This window comes from Neolamprologus brichardi, chromosome 3 (assembly GCF_056152115.1).
Source record: "Neolamprologus brichardi isolate AB-2024 chromosome 3, ASM5615211v1, whole genome shotgun sequence".
Classification (NCBI taxonomy): domain Eukaryota; kingdom Metazoa; phylum Chordata; class Actinopteri; order Cichliformes; family Cichlidae; genus Neolamprologus; species Neolamprologus brichardi.
Window position 1 is genome coordinate 9261928 of NC_142106.1, and position 23222 is coordinate 9285149.

At 41.3% G+C, this 23222-nt stretch overlaps 2 protein-coding genes across 3 annotated transcripts; one reads left to right on the forward strand and one right to left on the reverse strand.

Moving 5' to 3' along the window:
- The first annotated feature begins 311 nt into the window (after nt 1-311).
- Nucleotides 312-1703, forward strand: LOC148103396 (nuclear factor 7, brain-like). Of its 2 annotated transcripts, XM_087839144.1 has the most exons (3): nt 312-548; nt 735-1001; nt 1035-1703. In XM_087839144.1, exons 1-3 carry the CDS (start codon nt 312-314, stop codon nt 1701-1703), a joined length of 1173 nt encoding a protein of 390 aa, XP_087695270.1. The 2 variants fall into 2 exon arrangements, with proteins under 2 accessions (XP_087695270.1, XP_087695269.1); XM_087839143.1 differs by having other exon boundaries at nt 312-1703.
- Nucleotides 1704-3973: 2270 nt separating this feature from the next.
- LOC148103397 (uncharacterized) lies at nt 3974-6381 on the reverse strand. The gene has a single exon (XM_087839145.1). It carries the CDS (start codon nt 5782-5784, stop codon nt 4381-4383), a length of 1404 nt encoding a protein of 467 aa, XP_087695271.1. The 5' UTR covers nt 5785-6381; the 3' UTR covers nt 3974-4380.
- Between the last annotated feature and the right edge of the window lie 16841 nt (nt 6382-23222).

Consider the following 23222-nt stretch of genomic DNA (forward strand, 5'->3'; position numbering starts at 1 on the left):
CCCCTCACGTCACTCAAATGTGACAAACCAGGAAACAGGAAGTTCTTCGTCCTCAGTAAAGAGAGACGCACAGACGATCAGACTGAGCTCAGACCAAACTAGCAGCTTCCTCTGAGTGAGTCCAGCTACAGGAGAGAAAAGTGGAAAACTCCAACACTGCTGCTTCAAGCTGCTGACGCTCCACACACTGAAGGTGAGTTTGAGCAAAAACACGACTCAAAGGAAGTTTCAGTGAAGGTGGTAGAGGAGGGAGGGGAGCCAGGACTGACTGTACTTCCTGTCTGCTGTTTTCAGCTTCACTCACAGACTCAATGGCTTCCAGATCAGAGGAGGATCTCTGCTGTCCGGTCTGTCAGGAGGTCTTCAGAGATCCTGTTATTCTGTCATGTAGCCACAGCTTCTGTAAAGACTGTCTGAAGAGATGGTGGAGAGAGAGACCAACACACGAGTGTCCAGTTTGTAAGAGAAGATCTTCAAGGAATGAACCACCTTTAAATCTGGCTTTAAAGAACCTGTGTGAGTCGTTCTTACAGGAGAGAGATCAGAGAGCTTCAGAGGCTCTCTGCAGTCTGCACTCTGAGAAACTCAAACTCTTCTGTCTGGACCATCAGCAGCCAGTGTGTCTCGTCTGCTGTGCCTCAGAAAAACACACCAATCACAGAATCAGACCCATCGATGAAGCTGCACAACAACACAAGAAGGAACTTCAGGAAACTCTGGAGCCCTTAAAGAAGAAGTTAAAGGTTTGTGAAGAAGTTCAAGTGAAGTTTGATCAAACAGCAGAACACATTAAGGTCCAGGCCCGACACACAGAGAGGCAGATTGAGGAGCAGTTTAAGAAGCTTCACCAGTTTCTAGCAGAGGAAGAGGAGGCCAGGCTGGCTGCACTGAGGGAGGAAGAGGAGCAGAAGAGTGGGATGATGAAGGAGAAGATGGAGGCTCTGAGCAGAGAGATAGCAGCTCTTTCAGACACAGTCAGAGCCACAGAGGAGGAGCTGAGAGCTGAAGACGTCTCATTCCTGCACAACTACAAGGCTGCAGTGGAAAGAGTCCAGCGCTGCCCCCTGCTGGATGATCCACAGCTGCCCTCAGGAGCTCTGATAGACCAGGCCAAACACCTGGGCAACCTGACCTTCAACATCTGGAACAACATGAAGGACATGGTCTCCTACACTCCTCTCATTCTGGACCCAAACACTGCAAATCCACAACTCATCCAGTCTGAAGATCTGACCAGTGTGAGACGAGGAGGAGAGAAGCAGCAGCTTCCTGATAATCCAGAGAGGTTTGATGATTACTTCTCTGTCCTGGGCTCTGAGGGCTTTAACTCAGGGACTCACAGCTGGGATGTTGATGTTGGAGACAGTACACGGTGGGCACTGGGTGTGTTAGCAGAGTCTGTGCAGAGGAAGGGAGACAAACTGTCTGGATTATGGACAATACGGTTCTTTCACGGTAAATACTACACACTCTCACCATCAGCTGGTTTCACTGATCTCTCAGTCCAGAAGAATCTCCAGAGGATCAGAGTGAATCTGGACTGGAACAGAGGAAAGCTGTCGTTCTCTGATCCTGATACTAACACACACATACACACCTTCACACACACTTTCACTCACAGGATGTTTCCATACATTAACACTGGTGGTAAAGTGAAGGTGTGTCCGTTGAAGGTGTCAGTGTCAGTGCAGCAGATGAGTTGAGGATGATGATATTTCTAATGTTGTTTCCTGTCAGTGAATTGAAGCTGTTAAACTGCAGCTGTCCTCCTGCTGCCTCGTTGTTCCAAAGCTCTTTGTTTCTCTTTTAGTTCTCACTGTTTCTTTCTGTTTCTGCTGTCCACCTTTTCACATGGAAAATCATTTCACTGTTTCTCACTGAATGACTCCCCAAACTAGATTTGAAATTCTATCAAGTTTCTAATCATTACAAGTGATTCATGTTTCTATTTGATGTGTAAATGGAGATGATTTAGTTTGCTGGGATATGGACTGACATGTGTTGAATGGGAGGAGCAGTTTGTTGTTGTCTTCTTGTCTGTTTATGACAACAATAAATCTTTTGTTGAAACAATGATTCATGTTTAACTCCATATATGAAATGTTTCTGATCTTTGAATTCTGTTTGATTAAAGACTTTCTTCATGACACAAATGAGATTTCAGTGTATTAATAGAACTAAATAAGCTCAGAGTTGAAAGGCTGGAGTATTATGTACGTGCTTCACTGTCAGGATCTTCAGGGGGATTCAAAGGGAAACATCAAACTGCTGTAATGAGATCAACTAGTTGTGCTGAACACACTTATCTGTAGTTTGTCTCCATCCAGGATCATCAGAATATAATGAACATGTGTGAAGAGCCAAAAAATGCTGCTGCCCTCTCAGCATGATGAGCTCCAGCCTTTGTTAACAGGAAAACAGGAAACATGAGACAACTTTCAGAGACAGTAACCAACTGTGGCCACAAGATGGCAGCAGCTGATCTGAGATCCTTTATTGGACAGAACGACTCTGCTCTGTGACGTCATCAGAGAGACGGCCTTCACTTTGATAGATCTGACGTCACGTCTGCACTGCGATGATGAAAGCTGATAAACACATTGTTATTTATCCATGAAATCACCTCTGTCCTCTCAAGTGTAGCTGTTTACAGAGCTAAAGAAGTCCTTCATCATCAAAACAGACAAACATGTATTTTCTGTATGAAGTGACGTCATCCTCACTCTAACCTCTTACATACATTCTGTTCAGTTTTCCTGCTGTAAGAAATAAACTGTGTGAAAATATAAATGCAGGGAAACATCCATTAATCACAGGTGAGCCGTTTGTTTCTGACTCACATTAAATGAGGCTTCAGGTGTAAATACCTCAGAAGTGTTTGTGAGTTCAGTAGAAGCAGACCCAGTCAACCATCATGGCATCCACAGCACTACACAATGCAACAGAAAGGCCTTCATCATCTGCTGAACCACCTCTGAACCACGACGCTCTCCCTGCATCTAAAAGCTGTTAGTCAGGATGAGATGCTGCTGTGATCGCTCACAATTTACCTGTGAGATCTTTGTAAATATCGTCTTTGTTTCTGAAGGAAACACCTTTAGTCTGTTTGTATTTGGAGTGCAGATCTGGGCGTCCATCACTTTAACCTGCACACGTTTAGTTATTGAGTATAGTTGATGTTTGGCAGCATTTTATAAGTGACAGTTCATGAACGGTGAAGGAACAGAGGACGCCTGACCATCCTACCTGTGTCAGTGAGAAAACTTTAATCTTCTGCAAAATACAGTAAATAAAGACCAATGTTGAGCAATTAATTATATAGTTACCTCTTCAAAAAAGTAGCTGAGCTTGGCAAACAACAAAGTTTTTTGCAGCTATTTTTTTTAAATGCAGCCAAAGCGTTTTTTTAAACAAACATTTCAAACTATTTACAGAACAATCAGCTGTTCTGCATCAAATCTGATGCCACACAAATTATTTGTGCCACTCCAGAAAATAATTTCTGTCCATTATGAGATAAAGGAGAGCAACAGCCTGATACCTGCAGGCCTGACAACAGGAGATGTATCACTGCTGTAACACCTGTAACAGTCAGCAGTCGCCTCATTGTTCTGACACACACAACAAAACTATTGACTACACAAGATTTGCACTAAACGTCTCAAATCTCTCACATCTCAAAACACCGCCGTCACTCCTAAAACTTCCCCCCGTTTCTTAACAGCTAGATGCCATGTTGCCATATCATTTTTTGATTGGTCGACATGGTACTTATTTCAACCAATAGGAAAGGGTGGGGTTTTTGGTTTTTTGGTTTTGTTTTTGCTCACAGGCTTTCGAGCGTTTTCCTTATAAAATGCAGTTTTTACCGTTTCTTCCCGCAGTAAATATAAACAATGATAGTATTCAGGAAGGAAACCAAACGTTGCAGAACTTCTCCTTGATGTAATCCAATATACGCTCAGAGGTCTTATTCTGAGTATTCACGGCAGCCGTAAGCTTCTCCAAGATCTTAACCATGCTGCACTCAGTGAGCCCATTCTGAGAAGTCGTGCCTCGTTCCATCGTTTCAATCCCAGCGGGCAGCCTTGGGGGAGTTTGAAAGTTCCACTTTCTTAATTCTCCGATAAGCCAGGGCCAAGCCAGCTCCAATCAGCAAGAACCCTGTTATCATGGTTCCGAATAGGTAGATATCTTCAGCGTCCTTGATCGACAGTCCCGCCAGGCACACGATCCTCCATGTCTGCCACCCGTCCATCATGTATCCGGCAGGGAAAGTCCCTCCAGGGCACTCGGGCTCTCCCGAGCCCGGACTTCTCGTTGAGAAAAGGGTGTCAATAGCATTCAGAGACCAGTTCAGTCATCAGCCAGGGTTTCAGGTTAACTCATTGTAAAACCTGGCCCCACCCTATCATGTGATTTCCTGAGGTCAGATGGCCCACGATGTGAGTGGGCGTTAAGGCGTCTGGGAAGGGATCTCAAAACTGGATTATAGATGGCAGACAGTTGGTGTCGTAAACCACCGCCTCTGTTCAAAGATGGTCGCTCACAGTGGATGTAAATGGATTCTTTCACTCCTCTTTCAAACCATCTGTCCTCTCTGTCCAAAATGTGAACATTGGCATCCTCAAAACAGTTTCCTTTGTTCTTTAGATGCAGATGGACAGCTGAGTCTTGTCCTGTGGAGGTGGCTCTTCTATGTTGTGCCATGCGCTTGTGAAGTGGCTGTTTGGTCTCTCCAATGTAGAGGTCTGGGCATTCCTCGCTGCGCTGTACAGCATACACCACATTGTTAAGTCTGTGTTTTGGAGTTTTGTCTTTTGGGTGAACCAGTTTCTGTCTGAGTGTGTTGCTGGGCCTGAAGTACACTGGGATGTCGTGCTTGGAGAAAACTTTGAGTTTCTCTGATACACCGGCTACATAGGGGATGACAATGTTGTTGCATCTGTCTTTCTCATCCTCCCTCGCTGGTGTCTGATCTTCTTTTCTGTGCATCTTTGCTGACTTTATAAACACCCATTTAGGATAGCCGCGTGTTTTGAGTGCTTCCTTTACATGTGTGTGTTCCTTCGTTTTCCCTTCAGACTTAGAGGGAACATGTTCTGCCCGGTGGTGTAGGGTCCTGATTACCCCAAGTTTGTGTTCCAGAGGGTGATGGGAGTCAAAGAGGAGGTACTGGTCCCTGTGTGGGGGCTTCCGGTAAACTTCAATGTTGAGGTTGCCATTCTCTTCAATGTGCACAGCACAGTCCAGGAAAGGCAAACAGTTGTCCTTTGTGTCTTCCCTAGTGAACTTGAGGTTTTTAACCATGGCGTTAATGTGCGCTTTGAAGGATTCCACTTCTTGTCTTTTGATTTTGTCCCAGGTGTCGTCTACATATCTGTACCAGTGGTTGGGTACTCTCTCTTTAAAAGAGAGAGCCTTTCTTTCCACTTCCTCCATGTAAAGGTTGGCTACAATAGGTGGCACGGGGGAGCCCATGGCACAACCATGTTTTTGTCTGTAGAGACCCTCGTTGTATTTGAAATATGTAGTGGTGAGGCAGAGGTCTAACAGTGTGCAAATCTCATCAGGTGTGAAGTTGGTCCGTTCTTCCAAGGAGCTGTCTTCTTGTAGTCGTTTTCTGACAGTCTCCACTGCCTCCATGGTGGGTATGCAAGTGAAGAGGGAGACTACATCAAAGGACACCATGGTTTCATCTGGGTCCAGGGTAAATTTCTGGACCTTGTTGGTGAAGTCGGTGGAGTTCTTGATGTGATGTGGGGTGTTCCCCACATGACACATTACTAAGTATTATTAAGTCTGTAATTAGGCACCATAATTATTACTTCACAGAGCTTTTGTTCAATCGCGGAACGCTCTCTGTTGAGGAGGAAAGCATGAATTTGTTTGTATACGGAGGTATCCATTGTTTAAATGTCCCGGTGTTCGAAAAGGAGGCAGAGTGGTTGAGAAATGCTAGGAGCTAACTGGGCGCTAACCGTATCATTCAAATATATTGAATGCCGCAATGTTGGCAAAGAGAGGAAGTGACGTGAGATTTGCGCATGCGGGGTACCAATCGGGATTCCGGTACGGATCGGGTAGCAACACTTGGTACAGCTAAATATCCCAGAATGCATTTCATCCAAAACCCAAACGATGGAAGAGTGCGGCTAAAAACTTTTAAATATTACTCTGAGTCACAAAATAGACTTTTAAGTTATTTTCAAGGAAGAATGTAGCTGTGTAAGCTTCAAATATCTGCTCGATTTATCAAGATATCATATATTTCCAAACGTGCTCTGAAGTTTTCTGAGACGTCTTTTACCCACCAGCTCCATTGCAGATTGGGAGGTCAATGATGATTAGACCTGGCGAGAACAGCGGACTCCCGACACATCAGTTAGACATGATAAATAATTCTCTTAGTTAATGTTTGGTTTATTTCAGTGTTTTATTTGTTCCAGAGTAAATCGGTTTGGCTGAGATATATTTCAGTCCAGGAGGAAACTGTCAGAGTAAATTGTTACATGTTGTCATTCTTGTACTCAAATTTGTAATATATTTTATTTTGCTTCTAAAATTAAACACAACATGCTTATACAGATTCAATTTTGAACAATTACTACAGTTGGCATTCGTGAACTTATAAGCATGAAGAAAAGAAAAAGAAGGAGAGAGAGAAAAAAAATTATAACAATATTAACTAAATAAAAAATAAAATAAGAACATTCACGCGGAGTGTGAGGCATGAGTTATGATCAATTAGTTTTTAAGAATTCTAGAAATGGCTGCCAAATCATACAAAAACTACAAAAACTTGTACAAAAACTCACCAGTTTCCCTTTTCTGTTCCTCTTTCTGTCTGTTCCACCCCGGCCACAGACACCATCTCATTAAGCCACCTTTTAAAACACGGGTCCGAAGAACCGTACGTTTCCTTGCATACCCACTGTAATTATCTGTTTTTGTGAAGAGGAAAAGGATTTGATTGATGCAAATGATCCAAGTATAGCCAATGTACCATAAAGTGCTGCTTTTTTCCTAAATTGGTTTGAAAACCACGGAAAAATCTGGCTCCAAAAAGGTTTCAAGACAGTGCAATGCCAAAATAGACGTGCGAGGGAACCTTCACTGACATTACATCTAAGGGGGATGCAGAATTATAAATCTGGTTAAGTTTAAGTTTAGAAAAATGTAATCTGTGAATGACTTACATATAGCAACAAACACTGTAAGTAAATGTGTCCTGGAGTTTATGCAGGTGCTGCTGCTGTAAGTAAGCCTAACAGCTTCCAGATCACTTATTTTGGAAAGATGGTAAGAAGGGCATTACTGCTCATTTCTCCCAGATCTTGGAATACAATGCCTTTGTCCCATGAAACCACTTCACAGTACAAGGAGTCCACTAAAACATATAAATGAAGAGTGATCCTGGAAGAAATGGGGCACACACTAGTGACCTCAACAATTGCAAGACAGCCTTTTTCCCCAATGCTCAGATGGGGGAATCAAAAGGAAGTTTCATGAAAACATTAGGACTTTATCACCGTTTTATGTGAAAAGTTACTGGTAATATGCAAAATGCACTGCTGTAACTGGAGCCTCGTCGTCTCGTCTCTATATACTGGACTGTATGTAGCGGAGACGACAATAAAGTTTACTTTGACTTCAGCAGCAAGCAGGCACACCGAGGGCTCTCGCGCTCACTTTTCGTGTATAGAATTTCGGAAAAAAAACATCGGTGCAAATTATAAGTCTGTATCATGATGTCTGGTGTTTTCGTGTTTGTTGGTTTGTTTTTGTTTTGTTTTATTTTGCGTTATTAGATGCTGCTCCAGCCAGCCAGAGAATCCCCCGCTGCCCCGCCCTCTCCTTCCTGTACCGCAAGCAGCAGGCGCACCTCGCAAACAGAGGGCGCCCTTACTCCCAGCAAATGGGCGATAGAAAACTGAGTGCCTCTGCCATTCCCAATATGCGCTGGCTGTTGTCGGGGGACCATGAGTACGAGCAATTTTTTATTTTTTTTTTGCCGATGCCCGTGATGCTGCCCCCCACCACAATGCCGCCCCAGGCAACCGCCCATGTCGCCCGTATCTAAAACCGCTACTGCATCCAGAGGAAATATCTGGCTGTGCATCATGTTTGGTTGTTGAGATTTTTACAGTAACCTCAGTTTTCTGTGAATTCCTTCCTTTTCTTTTGGACGTTCCCTTTACTGGTCTCCATAGTGACTCGTCAGCCTCCATCCCTGCATCCTCCTCCTTCTAACCAACCCTCTGTTGTATTTCTCTTTTCCTCCTGCCTGCAGCTCCATCTTCACCACCCTTTGTCCAGGATATCCACTCTCCCTCCTCTGCACACGTCCAAACCATCATAACCTCTCCTCTCTAACTAAAGTCATCCAGGCTTTTACATCTTTAAGATGTGGCTGTAGTTTAGCTAGCTTGATGTTTTTCTATTAGTATGTTGACATGGGTGGACAGTTCCAACCTGCACTGAACTCTGTTGTAATTGTGATGGTTTTATAATTTAATTTTCTTAAATTTCACACATGGCATCACATCTGAGTAGTGTTTACCTGCCTCGTCCATCTTTGTCACAGCTGCAAAATGAAATTACCATGACAACATCTCAGTACAGCCAGATAAACACCTGATACAGGGGCTTCATTTAAGAGGTAACAAAGTACAGGTTAGGTGTCAAAGGTTACTTATTAAAAACTAAAATGCGTTTTCGACCCGACTGTTGTGCAGTTTTCTCTCAGTGGGAAAAGTAAAGAATGCAATGATCTGCACATCTCATAAATTTGCTTACAGTTAAACATGTAAAACAAATCTTTAAACTGAGATTCCTTTTGTGTTTCATATAATAATTCAGCTTATTCTGAATTGATGGTACCAACATGTCGGGAGCTGTGGTTCCAACATCCAGGCAGGAAGTGGTCTAAAAAGGGCAAGCAGCATAATAAGTAAATAAACAGGCCTTTTGTGAACCACTAAAACATGTATGAAGGGCCATGTGGGCGTATGTGCTGCCCTCTAGCTGCCGAGACTATTTCAGAGCCGCCACCTTTGGCGTTATTAATTTGCAGTTCTTTTCTACTTTGTAATTCGTGTTCTCTTTATCGGTAAACTGACACAGCACTTGACTCTGTAATTCTTACCTGGATGATAACTGGAACCTGTACGACTTAATAAGAAGAGGTGGACGTCCACTTAGTGTGACACTTTTTACTGTGGAAACAAAAACAAACAAGCAAAGAATAAAGAAATAAAAGTTAATAAACACTGAATCTGAACTCTTCATGTGATGTCAGGCTCTCTGAAAACACTGAACATAAAATGTTAAAAATATAACGATGTTTATTCCTTCTTATTTAAACTTGCAGACTTTTGTGTGACCTGCATGAAACCTCAGTTCACAAAATCACCAACAGGGGGCAACGATGAGCTGACCTCATGGGCCAAAAGGTCACATTGATTATGAAATCGCTCCAATGCAACATTTTTCCATCTGTTCAGATGCAAAATAACTTGTCAGTGTTGTGTAACGATTCTTCCTCCCCAGAAGACGAGAGAAACGCTGTAACAAGAAGGTTTTACCGTCTGTGTCAGTTTCACTTCCTCCTTCCTGTGACGGTGTGAGGCCTGCATCAGCACCACACTGCAGCAGCAATGACTGATAACACAAACACTCAGACAAACATCCTCAGGAGCCTGATAACACAATGTGAAACTACCCACAACTGTGAAACAATCAGTTTTTCTTCCTTATTGTTTCATAAAACCACAGAAAGATTATGAAACAACCTCCGTCTGAGGAGTGACACACCGAGACCCGAAACATCAGAGCTGTGAAATGTAGAGAAAGGGAATTCCCGACATTCACTGAAGGGGTTAAATCTGTAGATGGTGCAGGAGGAGAAGCTGGAGATGACTGATATGTAGCTGACACAGCGATGAAACAGACCTCCTGTGATACTGTGGAGAAAGACTACGAGCAGCAGCTGTGAGGAGCGTCACCTGCAGGTGTAGATGAGCTGATCTCAGTGCTGACACACTGTATGTTACTGTGTGGGAACGATTGTAGTCAGTTCTCTGTGTGTGCTGACCTCTTCATGGTCTGATAGAGGCCAGGGTACGTAACTGGTTCCTGACCAGCTTCAGCTGTGTCCACCAACAAAATATGTTAGTACAATATTTGAGCGTTGATGGCCCAGTGCTCCTCTGCAGACTCAGACACACATTTTCTACACTTATAAAACATTTGAAACAGAAAGAATAAAAAGCAAACAGCACTCAAAGGTCAAATATATTTAAACCAAGAGTTTAATACACAAAATCTGATGACTGTGACAACAAAATATGAAAGATTTTGTTGTCATTGTACCAATGTAAATATCTTGGGGTCATTCTAGACCCAACCTTATCCTTCAAGAGTCACATAAATAAAGTGTCCCAGGTACTTAAATTTAATAATCGAAATTTTAATCATATACGTTATGCTGCCCTCACGACACGTGACCATGTGACGCTAGACAGCTAGCGAACAAAATAGACGAGATCTTCCACACAAGGCTTGCTTTTCTTGCTTTTAATGAAGATCCTTTAAAGCCTTATCCTCTCTCAAGGCTTCTCCTTGCTATTTCTTATTTGTAACTGAAACATACAGAAAGTGAAAATAAACTGCTAGCTAATACACATCTTAATGACAAACTTAAAGATTAGCCTAGCTTAACACGTGCGTTACATTAGCATCGCAGCTAACTCCAGGTAAACACATATAAAAGTTGTTTCTGAACATATTAATACTCACAAAGACGAACGTTTCCCAAGGTACAAGCGTGTAGGGCACTTTTAGCGTGTACATGAACTCGTTCACTCTTTTAATACTGCCGAAGCACTTTTACAGCATCAACGGAGAAAATACGTCAAAGATAGGTTAATGATCAGAGCGCTCCCTCGCTCCCATTCCCCCACATACAATACAAAGATCGCTTGTGATGACGATGTCTCACTCCGAGCAAATTTCGAACCCACACATTTTAACTTTTTTTTTAGCATGAATTACTTATAATATTTCTTAACTCTGAACTTATTTATCACTTTGCTTATGTAACTTAATCAGACTATGCACTAACTACTGACTTCTGACCAAAAGGCATAACATACGTAATAATTTAAATATAAATGTTGCAAAAAATTATTTTTACTCAATGATCATCTCTCATATCGACTATTGTTTGACGTCCGGGTCACTTGCTTGTCCAACAACACTTAAAACTATTGAAAACATTTATAAAAGAAGTTTAAAACTACTTGACAAAAAAAACGACTTCCCACCACCACTGTCATGTGTTAAAAAACACAAATTACTGAACTTCAATAACTTAGTGAAACTTAAAAGAGTGTGTTTAATATATAAAGTCTTACACTCCCTTGCTCCACCACCACTAAAGCAATTTGTTTAAGGCACAGGTTAAAAACTGGTTATGGACAAATCAAGTGTGTGATCATGTATCAGTTGTATAGTTTTAATGTTTTATTTGGGAATAGAATAGTGTGTATGTGTGAGTTTGGTGATGGAGTTTTTATTATGAATTATTATGAATTATTATGTCTATTTTTTATGTTTTATGGACAAAAGATGGAAATTAGCCCTTGGCTATAATCTGGTATGTTTATATTCATGTATTTTATTTACATTTATGTTCATTAACATGCACTGTCCTAAATAAATTAAAATAAAATAACAATGTCCAACATCTCCCTCTAGTGGTCATATATAAACCATGTGTGAGGATGGTGTTCATTATATTCCAGCTACCACAGGTTAACAGGCTGGATAAACTCAGCACGTCTCCTATCAGTCTTGTGTCTAACACAGACACACAAACATTCACATCTACGACCAACTTAGACTCACAGGTTAATCTAACTGCCTGACTGTGGGCTGTGGGAGAAGCAGAGTGCCCAGAAACAACCATGCAGACCCCACACAGAAAGATGGAGGCTGGATTCAAACCCAGCACCTTCTTCCAGTCAGACAACAGCATCACCATGCTGCCCCAGGGGGCGTCCACTAAATGGTTATACTGGTTATAGTTTGTTTCATTAACTAAGCTGCAACACTGACAGCAGACTGAAGTAGAGTCGACGTTTTAAATGATATTTTTGTGAATGAAGTCATAAATGTCAGGATGTGCTTTATCGATTATCACAGAGAAACTCAAATATCATGTAATCATCTCAGTTAACCTCAAATTATGTCAAAACAACGTTGCTGGTTTCTTAACTTTTGAAAGCACAAAAGGTTTTATGTGTTTCTGTGTGTTACACTTAAAAAAACAACTTAATTTTAAATGTTTTGCAACAAAAGAGGAACTACAGAGTGTCTAAGTTCATATTCTGGAATAAATTTATCACATAAATCATTAAGAGGTTAGAAATCCACCAATAACTCTGTACAAATAGAGGAAGAAACAGACTCAGAGGAAGAGGGCGGGCTTTACTTGGTGTCAGTGACAGAAATGAAAAAAAGCTCAAATGAGTGAGAAGGACGATGAAGGAAACATCTGTGCTGTGTCTGCTCTGTAAGTAGAATCTCTGTGTTTGTTTGAATTCTTGTACTTTGACTGTCTGCTCTCCTGATAACTGATGATGGAGGAGAAGACATGAAAAACAAATCAGGCTGAATTCAAGTTCAAAACACCACGAGGACCAACTGCAGGTCTGAAGTTTCACAGAGTTACTGATGAATTTATGAGTGAAAAGTTGAAATAAAATGTTGGTGTTTGTGTGAACAGAGCAGAGGACAGACCTTAGTTTAGTGCTAGTCTTTTGTATTTACCAATGTTGGGTAAGTTAGTTTAAAATAGTAACTTAGTTACATTACTAGTTACTTCTATCAAAAGTAACTCAGTTACTTCAAGTTACTCGTTACTTTCAAAGTAACTAGTTACTAGGGAAAGTAACTTTGGTTTTACTCAGAATTCTCTTGTTAATGTGTTGCTTCCATAACTTTGCCAGTCTTCTAGCTTGCTTACTTGCCACAAGTGCACTGTGCCACCTACCAATAGAAAGGAAAAGATAATGTGCATATTTCCACGAGAGAAATCCCACGCCTGGACCGTCGTTGACCGCTGCCATGATTCTAGCCTACTTCACAGCGTCATGTGCACCTTTTACATCCAACACAAAAACTGCAGTCGTGGTGCTTTGATTGTACTCAGAACTCGGAAATTCTGCCTTCTGAATAGGAAGATGTAGGTAACACCAGACTGCAGATGAGCTGCATACAGGGCTGGACTGGGACAAAAAATCGTCCCAGGCGTTTTGATTAGAGACTGGCCCACCATTATAGGAAAAATCATAAAGCCTTTGAATGAAAACAAACGCTGTTGTGACAGTGATGTACACTGTTTTGATGGTATATATGCATCAATCTATCAATCGTTTGTTGTAAGATTCAGATAATTATTTTTTAAAAGCTAGACATTTTAAATGAGAATAAGAAAGAAAAGTATTTCTTTGTGCCCCCCTCTCCCTGTTAATGCCCTACCTGCCCCCCTGGCAAAACTTTGCTAGATCCGCACCTGCACAGTTACCAGCTGTCAGCTACCTAAAAAAGGATCCTGGGGTTATCTGTCTCTCAGAAACAGTTCATAACTTCCCTTCAACTCATTCATGTCACCTAAAAGGTAAACCTGTTTCTCCATCACCTGTTCAGCTCTGATGATTCAGTAAGGACGTCTCCTGGTTTCATCTTCATGTTTCCCTCTCACCACATATCCAAACCATCATGACCAGCAGCTTTTTTGCAGCTGTGGCTCCAGCAAACATCAGCTGATACTAGAAATTAATATTAAATAAATTCTAACAACAGCTGATCAAGCTTAAACATGCTACTGTTGTTTAAGGCGACATCGGCAGGTTTCCTGTTTCTGGCGCAAAGTGGGCGATAAACAAACAAGAGAGCCGATCAGCTGATCATTGATCAGTTTCATGATTGAAGTAGAAACAGGAGAGGGAGGGGAGAATGAGAGAAGAAGAGGCAGCTGTGCAGCAAAGACACAGAATAACTCCAGCTTTGTGTCTTTTTCATTGTAGCTGAATTACGGGACAAACTGTTCCTTTTCGCCTCAATAAGAAACGCGTAATATTTTCTCTGAATACCAGACGGGACGGTTGGCAACTCTAATAACTTATGAACAAAATAAAGTTCAACATGATTAACTTCATAGCACCCACCCAGCTGTATAGAAACTCCGTCATGCTAGCTAGTACGCAGTACAGAAAAAGTCAGAATAACGAAAATAAACTGGACACGTGGCCGCCTCGGGTCTCTTTTCCTGCCTCCCCTTTCCCTCCTCCACCTGCTGCCTCCACCACTTCCCAATGTTACAGAATCTGTGGAAGCTCCGCGATAGCCACCACACGAAGTAACGAGTAACGACCCTATCTAAATCCCAGTAACGACTAACGCGTTCCTGATTTTGGCATAATAACTAGTTACCGTGCTCGTTACCACAATAATAACGTAGCTACTGTAACGCGTTACTTAATAACGCGTTAGTCCCAACACTGGTATTTACTAATACATACAGTTACGTGTTATTATAACATAACTGTATGTGATTCCTTGTGTAACAGTAACTACATTAGAGCATGAAATGTGAAATGATGTGATCAGTTTTATTTTAGATATTTTATATTAGTTTTATTTCATTATTATCAAATATTACGAAGTTGTTCTTTGTGTTCACCTCAAATCAACCTGAGTGTCATTTCTCTTTAGTTCTGATCTCACTGCTGAGCTGCACAACAAACCAAGGTCAGTAACCTTCTTCTGTCACAGTTTAAACCTGAGAAATGTTCACTGATATGACCTGATTGGGTTCATGGTTCATGTTTTTAAATGATATAAATGACTTTCTTGGCCTTTTCTGGGGGAAATGTACTAACGGAGTAGAGAAGGTCGTACAAAAAGGTCTCTGAGTTGGTAAAAATAAGGTGAATTGCTGTGAATATCTTATATCAGAACATCAACCAACATCTGAATTAGACTACAATGTTATTCATATGGAAGCTCTGTGTCACGGTCCTGGGTCGGTTCACCCAGCATTTTGAGTTTCTTATGTTTTGGTTTCTTTTTGCATTATGGATTAGTTCTTATTCTCTGGTGATACTGTTTTGATTATAATTATATTCTGATTCTTTAGTTATCCGATGATGATGATGATGATGACGATGATGATTATTTCTGGTTTAGGTTTTGTTATCTTGCCCTCATGTTTGGTTTAGGTTGCCTGTGCTTATTCTTCTCTGCCCGTATGTCCCTCTGTCTGTCCGTGACGTCATTATGTCTGTTTACGAGTCTGTGTCTCTGTCTGTCGTGTGCTTCCTGTTTTATTTTGTAGGTCTGTGTCAGTGCGTTCAGCTTTGTGCTCTCCCTGTCTCGTCAGTGTAATCAGCGTCAGCCGTGTCTCCCAGCTGTTTCCTCTTCGCTCCGTTCACCTCTTGTATTTAGTGTCTGTTGCTGTGTCCCAATTCGGGGTCTGCACGCTTGAAGTACGCGCACTACGCATACTACATACGGTGCGTACTATAAGTACGAGAAGTGCGGAAGTGAGAGGCGTTTGGAATGGGACGGTATATGCTTCGTCACGCTGTTCAGGTTGCCTAGCAACCATGATACTAACCGCGTTACATACAGCTTTGTTTGACAGAAATGAAGGAGAAAAATGTTTTGTTGGTCAATCATTTTTGTCATGACATCACTTTGATTAGTTGAGTATCTGAGGTTGAGACCACAGGACTGTAAAACATGATTGTTGGGTTTCATTTCTGTACTGAACAGTCATTTAAGATTAGCTAGTAAATAATAATTAGTTAATGTTGTTCATGAGACTAAAGTCATCTCACTATGGTAATGTAAATATCATATGGCCAATATTATATTATATATATATATTATATATATTATATTATTAAATGAATAAACATACGGTCGTTGTTTGAGCCACCGTGTAATACCTTCTGCAAAGAAACAGCTTTATTTTTCAGCATGACAATGAACCTAAACATACTAACAATGCAATGCCTGCTGTAGATTGAGTGCAGGTCAGGGAGCTCTGAGCGGATGGTGCTCAGCTGATCGCACAACCCTCTGTAGAGCTCGTCTGTCCTGCATGGTGCTGTTCCCGAACCAGGTTGAGATGTTTCCCGTCAGGATGCTCTCTATGGTGCAGGAGTAAAAGTTCCTGAGCACCTTGGAGGGCAGCTACAGGTTGTTTTACGATCTGTGACAAAATTATAAAAAATTCTATTCAATCTGGGAATTAACAAACTATAACTTAAGTGTGGCCTACAAAATGACTCAGAGCAATAAAATGTGTCCATCCTTCCAACCCGGTCAGGAAGATAAACATCCCAAAACAATGAACAGTCCCGGAGCTGAAGGACAAAAGCAATACACAGAATTATAAATGTGTCAAATGTTAAAAATAGTCACAATTTACATGCTTACTTAAGACCCTTCCTTAATAGAAACCACACCTAAACTAAGGCTACGTCCACACGAGCCCGGAGAGATCTGAAAACAGCGTTTTCGTCTGAAAATGCTCAGCGTCCCCATCATTGAGTTATGCATCCACATTGAGCACAAGTGTGAAATGCAAGGCCTGCCTCAACAGGCGGGAAAATGTTGAGGAAAAGCACCGAGTTTTTTAAATGGACTAACAATGGAGTTGTTGCTGCGAGTAAGATGGAGAGCTGCCCATCCAGTCAAGGTAAACCTTACTCGTCACGATGAGACGTCTTCCCCGTCTCTGTCAGTCCCTGCATCCTTAAATGTCTCCAGTTGTCCCGAGTTCTCTCTGACTGTCTCCTTGGTGCATTTAAACCCCTGTTCCTCTCTGTCCTCATCGTCTGTTGTCTTCATCTCCGTTATCAGTCATCATAATTTTACCATCTCTGTGCAAGTCTGTAAATTTCTTTATTAAATCATAAGATTTAATAATCCTGATAATAATGACTTGCAGTAGTCAAAAGTGTTGATATTAAAACCTAAGAATTTCAGGAAGTTTGTTTTACAAATAAAGCTCTGTGGTCTCTGTAGTTCCATCTTCTATAGACAGATGAACATCTATAGTCTCCAACCGTTAACCTCTCTGCTCTGTGTTGTTTTGTCTTTTAGATCAAAAAAACACCACGGAGGACACACAGAGAATGGATCTCTAGTCCTACTTGTTGGTCTGTCAAAAAACTTCAGCCTGTGAACACAAAATATTCCTTTATATAACTCATATTAAAACAAATTCAAGCCTCACAGAGATGAAAAAACTTAGAGAAACCTGCTGTATACTGTGGATGTAGTTCAACACACAGTCAATCATTAGCTGGCTTGACAAACCTACATTAAATCTCCAGCTGCAGATGGTTTCAGAAAGGTTATCGATGTCTGTTCAGCTGGGCTTTCTGCTCAGACTCCTGTCTGCATTCACATTAAACTTGTTTTGCAAGTCATGTGACCCTTCTTCCACACAATAACAGTTGTTATCTGTCACGGTTCTGGGTCAGGTTGACCCAGTATTTTGAGTTGTTATGTTTTGGTGTGTTTTTGCATTTTGGATTCTTTTCTTATGATGATGATGATGAATCTATGTTTCAGTTATTCTTGTTTAGGGATTAGTTTGTAGATTTTGTGTTCTCATGTTTTTTGCAGGTTTAGTTCAAGTTCCATGTGTCATTTTCTGTCTGTCTCTCAGTGTCGAGTCTGCGTCTTTGTGTGATGGTTTCTTGTTCCTGTTTTATTGTGAAGGTCTGCGTCTCATGTGAGTGTGTTCAGTTTTACCTCTTGTCTCGTCTCGTTGATTACTCCCAGCTGTGTTCCCCACCTGTGTGTAATCTCCCTGTTTCTCTGTGTGCATTTAAGTCGCGTCTTCTGTCTTGTAGTTGCTGGTCCGTCTGTGTGTCCACTATGTCTCACCTGTGTGTTCTCCCTGCTGGCCGTTGTCCTCATTCAGGTTCGTGCTCTGTAGTTTAGTTGTTTCCAGTCTAGTTTAGTTCATGCTCCATTTGCTGTTTGTCTATATTTATTTTGTATTTAATAAACCACCTTCACACCTTTACAAGTGCCTGCGTTTGGATCCTCCTTTATTATTTCCACACGGCTCACTCTACTCGCCGTGACATTATCAGATGGTGATGAGAAATATTTTAACCACTTAGCACACTCTCTGTGCTGCTGTTTATTTCTAAGGTGACGGCTGCACATTAGAGCTGTGGATCTTTACACTGGACCCCTTTAAACATTAAACTTTATGTCCCACAGCCTGATAACAGAGATGTGTAAATCACTTCAGTTTGTCTCAGGTGAAATTAGTTTTATTGATCGAACAGCTTTACCTGGTGTTTGTTCTGTGTTCTAGTAACTGCAATTTTTGTGTGTATGAGACTTGACAGCAGATTAGAATCAAGTACAGCAACATTTATACATTCTCCAAATAACATATGCACATGTCCATAACATTAAAACCAGAGATGGGCAGTTAACGCGTTACTGTAATCCGATTACTTTTTTCAAGTAACGAGTAAAGTAAGGGATTACTATTGCAAAAAAACCGTGATTTTTTTTTTTTGCGAGAATGTCTCATGACAGTGACGTAAGCGAGTGCGACGTTCGTGACAACAGCTGTGTGCAGATCAACAATGGATCATATATCGAGTGCAGAGAGAGTATGAGCGTGCAGCGTTTAAAGCGTGGAAGTACTGACCTTACTTTGAGTTTGATTCCATAAAAAGTGACAAAAACATTAGTGTCCGTTGTGCGTGGGAAGAAAACTTCCTTTTACAGCGAAAAACCCCTAAACTTCCGACCAAGCACCGAGTAGCTACGACGTAATGGGAAACTCACAGAGAAACTCGCGGATTCTTCCACTGACCGCTGCACACCTGCACCAGGGTAAACCTCCGCCGACGCCACTCCTGCTTTACAGGTGAAAATAGAGCAAAAGGACCGCTAGTCTTTGACTTTATTTATTTTCTGCTGTGTTTTACTTGCATCTATTTGAAAAACTGAGTGTAAACACACAAAAAAAATTATTTTATTTTATGTGCTGGAATGTGCAGAAAATAGGTTTAAATATTAAACTAATTTCTTCCAGTCAGAGAATGTTGCAGATAATTAAATTTTTGCTTGATGCACAAAGTTAAAAGATTAAAACTAATAAAACAAGTTTTAAAAAGAGACTTTTCCATTTGATTACATTTTGTATGATGATTATGCAGAAAAAGTAGAATTGGGCTGAAAGATCTATCACTTTATCACCTATTCAGGCTGTAAATCGTGTTTTTAAAAAGTAACTAAGTAACTAAGTAATTAATTACTTTTGAAAATAAGTAATCAGTAAAGTAACGGGATTACTTTTTGGGGGAAGTAATCAGTAATTAGTTACTGAATACTTCTTTCAAGTAACTTGACCGACACTGATTAAAGCCCACAGTCGGAGCTTTGTTTAGTGTTTAGTGTTGTCTAGTGTACGGCTTAACAACTCGCTCGTAGCAGAGAATCTCTGTCATGCTTAAAACCTGCTGCACATCAAAGAATCAGTGACGTAGATGAACTTATGATTGTTGCTCTTTATCTGTACATGTTGGTGGTTGGTTAACTTGGACGTGTGAGTCCAGAACAGTTCTGTTTGGTAACAATAAAGTCCATCGAATAAATAAATGTTCAGATGGTGGTGATTTTTTTTTTTATGTGATTTTGTTCATTACTAACACCGGTGAGTGTAATCACATTACTGTTACTGTAATCACATTACTGTCATTTTATTATTGACAAAATATTAAAGAAATGTTGATGATCTGTTTATATCCATGTTAGTCTTTAAAGTCCAACATCTCCCTCTAGTGGCCATAAATAAACCATGTGTGAGGAAATACATTTATTCATTAACCAAACTACAAGATGTTGACACAAGGGGACAATCGATGTCTCCATTAAACAGATGGATAATTGTTGGCATTCCTGGAGTGGCTTCATCTCAGGAGGTAGAGCAGATCATCCACTAATTATAAAGCTTGTGAACTGATCCCTTGATGCTCCAGTCTGCATGCCAAATATCCTTGGACAACATACAAAACCTAAGTTTTTGTCTGATGCATCCATCAGTTTGAATGTTAGACAGAAAGCACTTAAGAGAGTAAAATTGTGGCATGTAAGTACATATAAATATTTACCACAAAAACTCAGATTATGTTGAAAAACTACTCAATGATACATTTTTTTAGCTTTTCTAGATAAAAGCTTCATGTTTGAATGTTTTTTTTAAGTTGTCTTTTCACAAAGAAAAAACGTAGCCCTCCACCTCTGTGTTTGAACCAATAGAAAAGCTGGTGCTCAGAGGAAGACGGCTTTACTTGGCACTGGACTGGATGATGCCGTCATTCACCTCCTACATCGTTCCCTCTCTCACCTGGAGACCGCTGGGAGCACTGTGAGAATCATGGTCTTTGATTTCTCCAGTGCCTTTAACACCAATCTTCCCACAGTCCTGAAGGACAAGCAGGAGTGGACCATCAACGCACTACCTGGATTCTGGACCATCTCACCGACCGACCACAGTATGTGAGAACTTAGGGATGTATGGCGGACAGGGTCGTCTGCAGTACGGGGGCCCCACAGGGAACGGTTCTGGCTCCGTTCCTCTTCACCATCTACACTGCAAACTCCACCCAGTGCTTCCTGCAGTAGTCCTCTGATGACTCTGCAATAGTCGGCCTCGTCACTGATGGAGACGACAAGGAGTACAGAGACTTTGTGGACTGGTGCCAGCGGAACTATCTCCAGATCAACACTAATAAAACCAAGGAGCTGGTGGTAGACGTCATCCCTGAGCAGCTCCTTCAGTGGCTGCAGCACCCTACTGGTGTTGGCCAGAGGGGCCGATGGCGCGATATGGCAGCCTCGCTTCTGTCAGTCTGCCCCAGCTGTGACTACCACTGTAACTTGCCTTCACCAGTGTGTGAATGTTAGAGTGAACCAATTGTAAAGCGCTTTGGGTGCCTAGAAAGCGCTATATACATGCAATCTGTTATTATCATTAAGAGCATTTCTTTAACCTCTGACAGATCAAAGACTGCTATCATATTTACTAAATATGAAAATATACTTAATAACTCACTTCTTTAATGTTCTGTGCAATTAACTAACATTCGGTTCCTCACAGCTTCATTCAGCTGCTCTGAGAAACTGAATGTTAAACATTCAGTTCCTCCTTTATCAGGTCTTTTTATCTCACATTTGACTTCATGTTAAACTATTTTAACATGAAGTTAAAATAACCTGAGCAGTAACTGAAAACACTCTGAGTGTTTCATATAAAGATTTGTGAGTGGCAGCAGTTTCATGTCTGTTCTCAGCTGTTCTGTCTGCAGTGACGTCCTCTGTGTGTGTTTTACTGTGCAGACACTGATCCAGCTGCAGTTTACTCAGCAGTGAGTAAACACAGCAGGAACTATGTAGGTCCTCCAGAGTTGGGAGAAGCCATCCAGTAACCCTGTGGAGCTCCTTTTTCTGTGACACAGCAAAACCACACACAGAAGCAACATGCTAACATGTGGAGCCATGGTATGGGGATCTTCTTGAGGACCCTCAGGAAAGTCTCTGCTGTGTCATCTTAACCAGCTCTGTGGTGTTTAGACCCTGGGTCATTTCTGCCTGAGGTAAACTTACAGAAACAGGAAGTCCTGACCCTCTCTTTGTGGTTCCAGCTGTCTGTTACTTTTCTTCTTGAAGTCAGTGATCAGGTGGTTTGTCCTGGACACTGTGGTGTGATCAGGGTTCATCAGATTATAGAGCAGGGGCTCAGCACACAGCTCTGTGGGGATCCAGTGTTGCGCTGCAGAGCTGCAGAGCTGTGTCGGTCCAGTGTGGGGACTAAGTAACGCGTTACAGTAACTACGTTATTATTGTGGTAACGAGCACGGTAACTAGTTATTATGACAAAATCAGGAACGCGTTAACCGTTACTGGGATTTAGATAAGGTCGTTATTTGTTACTTTGTGTGGTGGCTATCGCGGAGCTTCCACAGATTCATTAACATTAGCAAGTGGTGGAGGCAGCAGGTGGAGGAGGGAAAGGGGAGGAGCAGAGACCCGAGGCGGCCGCCGGTCCGAGCGTCAGGTGAACTGAACTTCAGGTAAGAAGTTATGACCTGCAGTCTATCAGGGTCAGATATAAACCAAGACGTCGTCTACTCTTCACTGAAGTAGTCCACCAGTCCAACCACTGACGTCCAGCTGCTGGTCTCTAACTGGTCCCCCCAGCACCTCAGAGCAGAGGACATCCACATGTTACAGAGATTTTTATGTGTTTCACTTTCATTTCTCTCTCAATTCGACTCACACAAGTCAAACAATGTATTCTATAGTTTACTTACATTTTTAAAGTGCGCTTTACTGAAAAACCATCACTGTGTGTTTGATGCTGAAGAGTTTTACTTCCTTACTCAACAACAAATATACCAGGAAGCAGCTGACATTGGAAAAACAAACAAACAACAGATTTAAAAGTTGTCAGTTTCTGGTAGCAGCTTAAATGTTTTCATGAGTAGAAACAATTTTTTTCTCCTTTTTGTATTTGTTTGTTCAAAACAAAAACAGCAAAAAAAAGAAGCCTAATTACAATGTTACAATTACCAGTAAAAGAGGAGAAAAACCAGCTTCTGTCACCACGTGGTCGCCAAGTTTTGTTTTTTTACTTCATTCCTCCTCCTGGAGGAGAAGCTCAGTATAAATCTGCTGCCATCTACTGGTTACACCGAGTGTTACAGCAGAGCAGCTGCTTTATAAATGAAAAAAGGACAAGAAACCAAAATAAAACATATTAAGGATTATACATTAACATAAAAATGTTGTCGGAACCATACTGAATTTCGCCAGAGAAACACACACATATGAAGAGAGAGAGTATGCATGCATAGTATGCATTAGTTGCAGTAGTTTAGTCTGTTACTGTTACTATTTTTACCATTTCTTCTTGGAGCAACTGTAACCCACATAATTTCCTTATTGATTAATAAAGTATTCTGATTCTGATTGGTTCAGGATGAGCTGCCATTATCCAATCACACATCTGCTTACCTGTATCTTTTGCTTGTTTCTCTTCTTTTCTCTTTTTTCTAAACTGAAGACCTGATGGCTTTGAACTTTTCTTGTCCATCTTGGTTTTA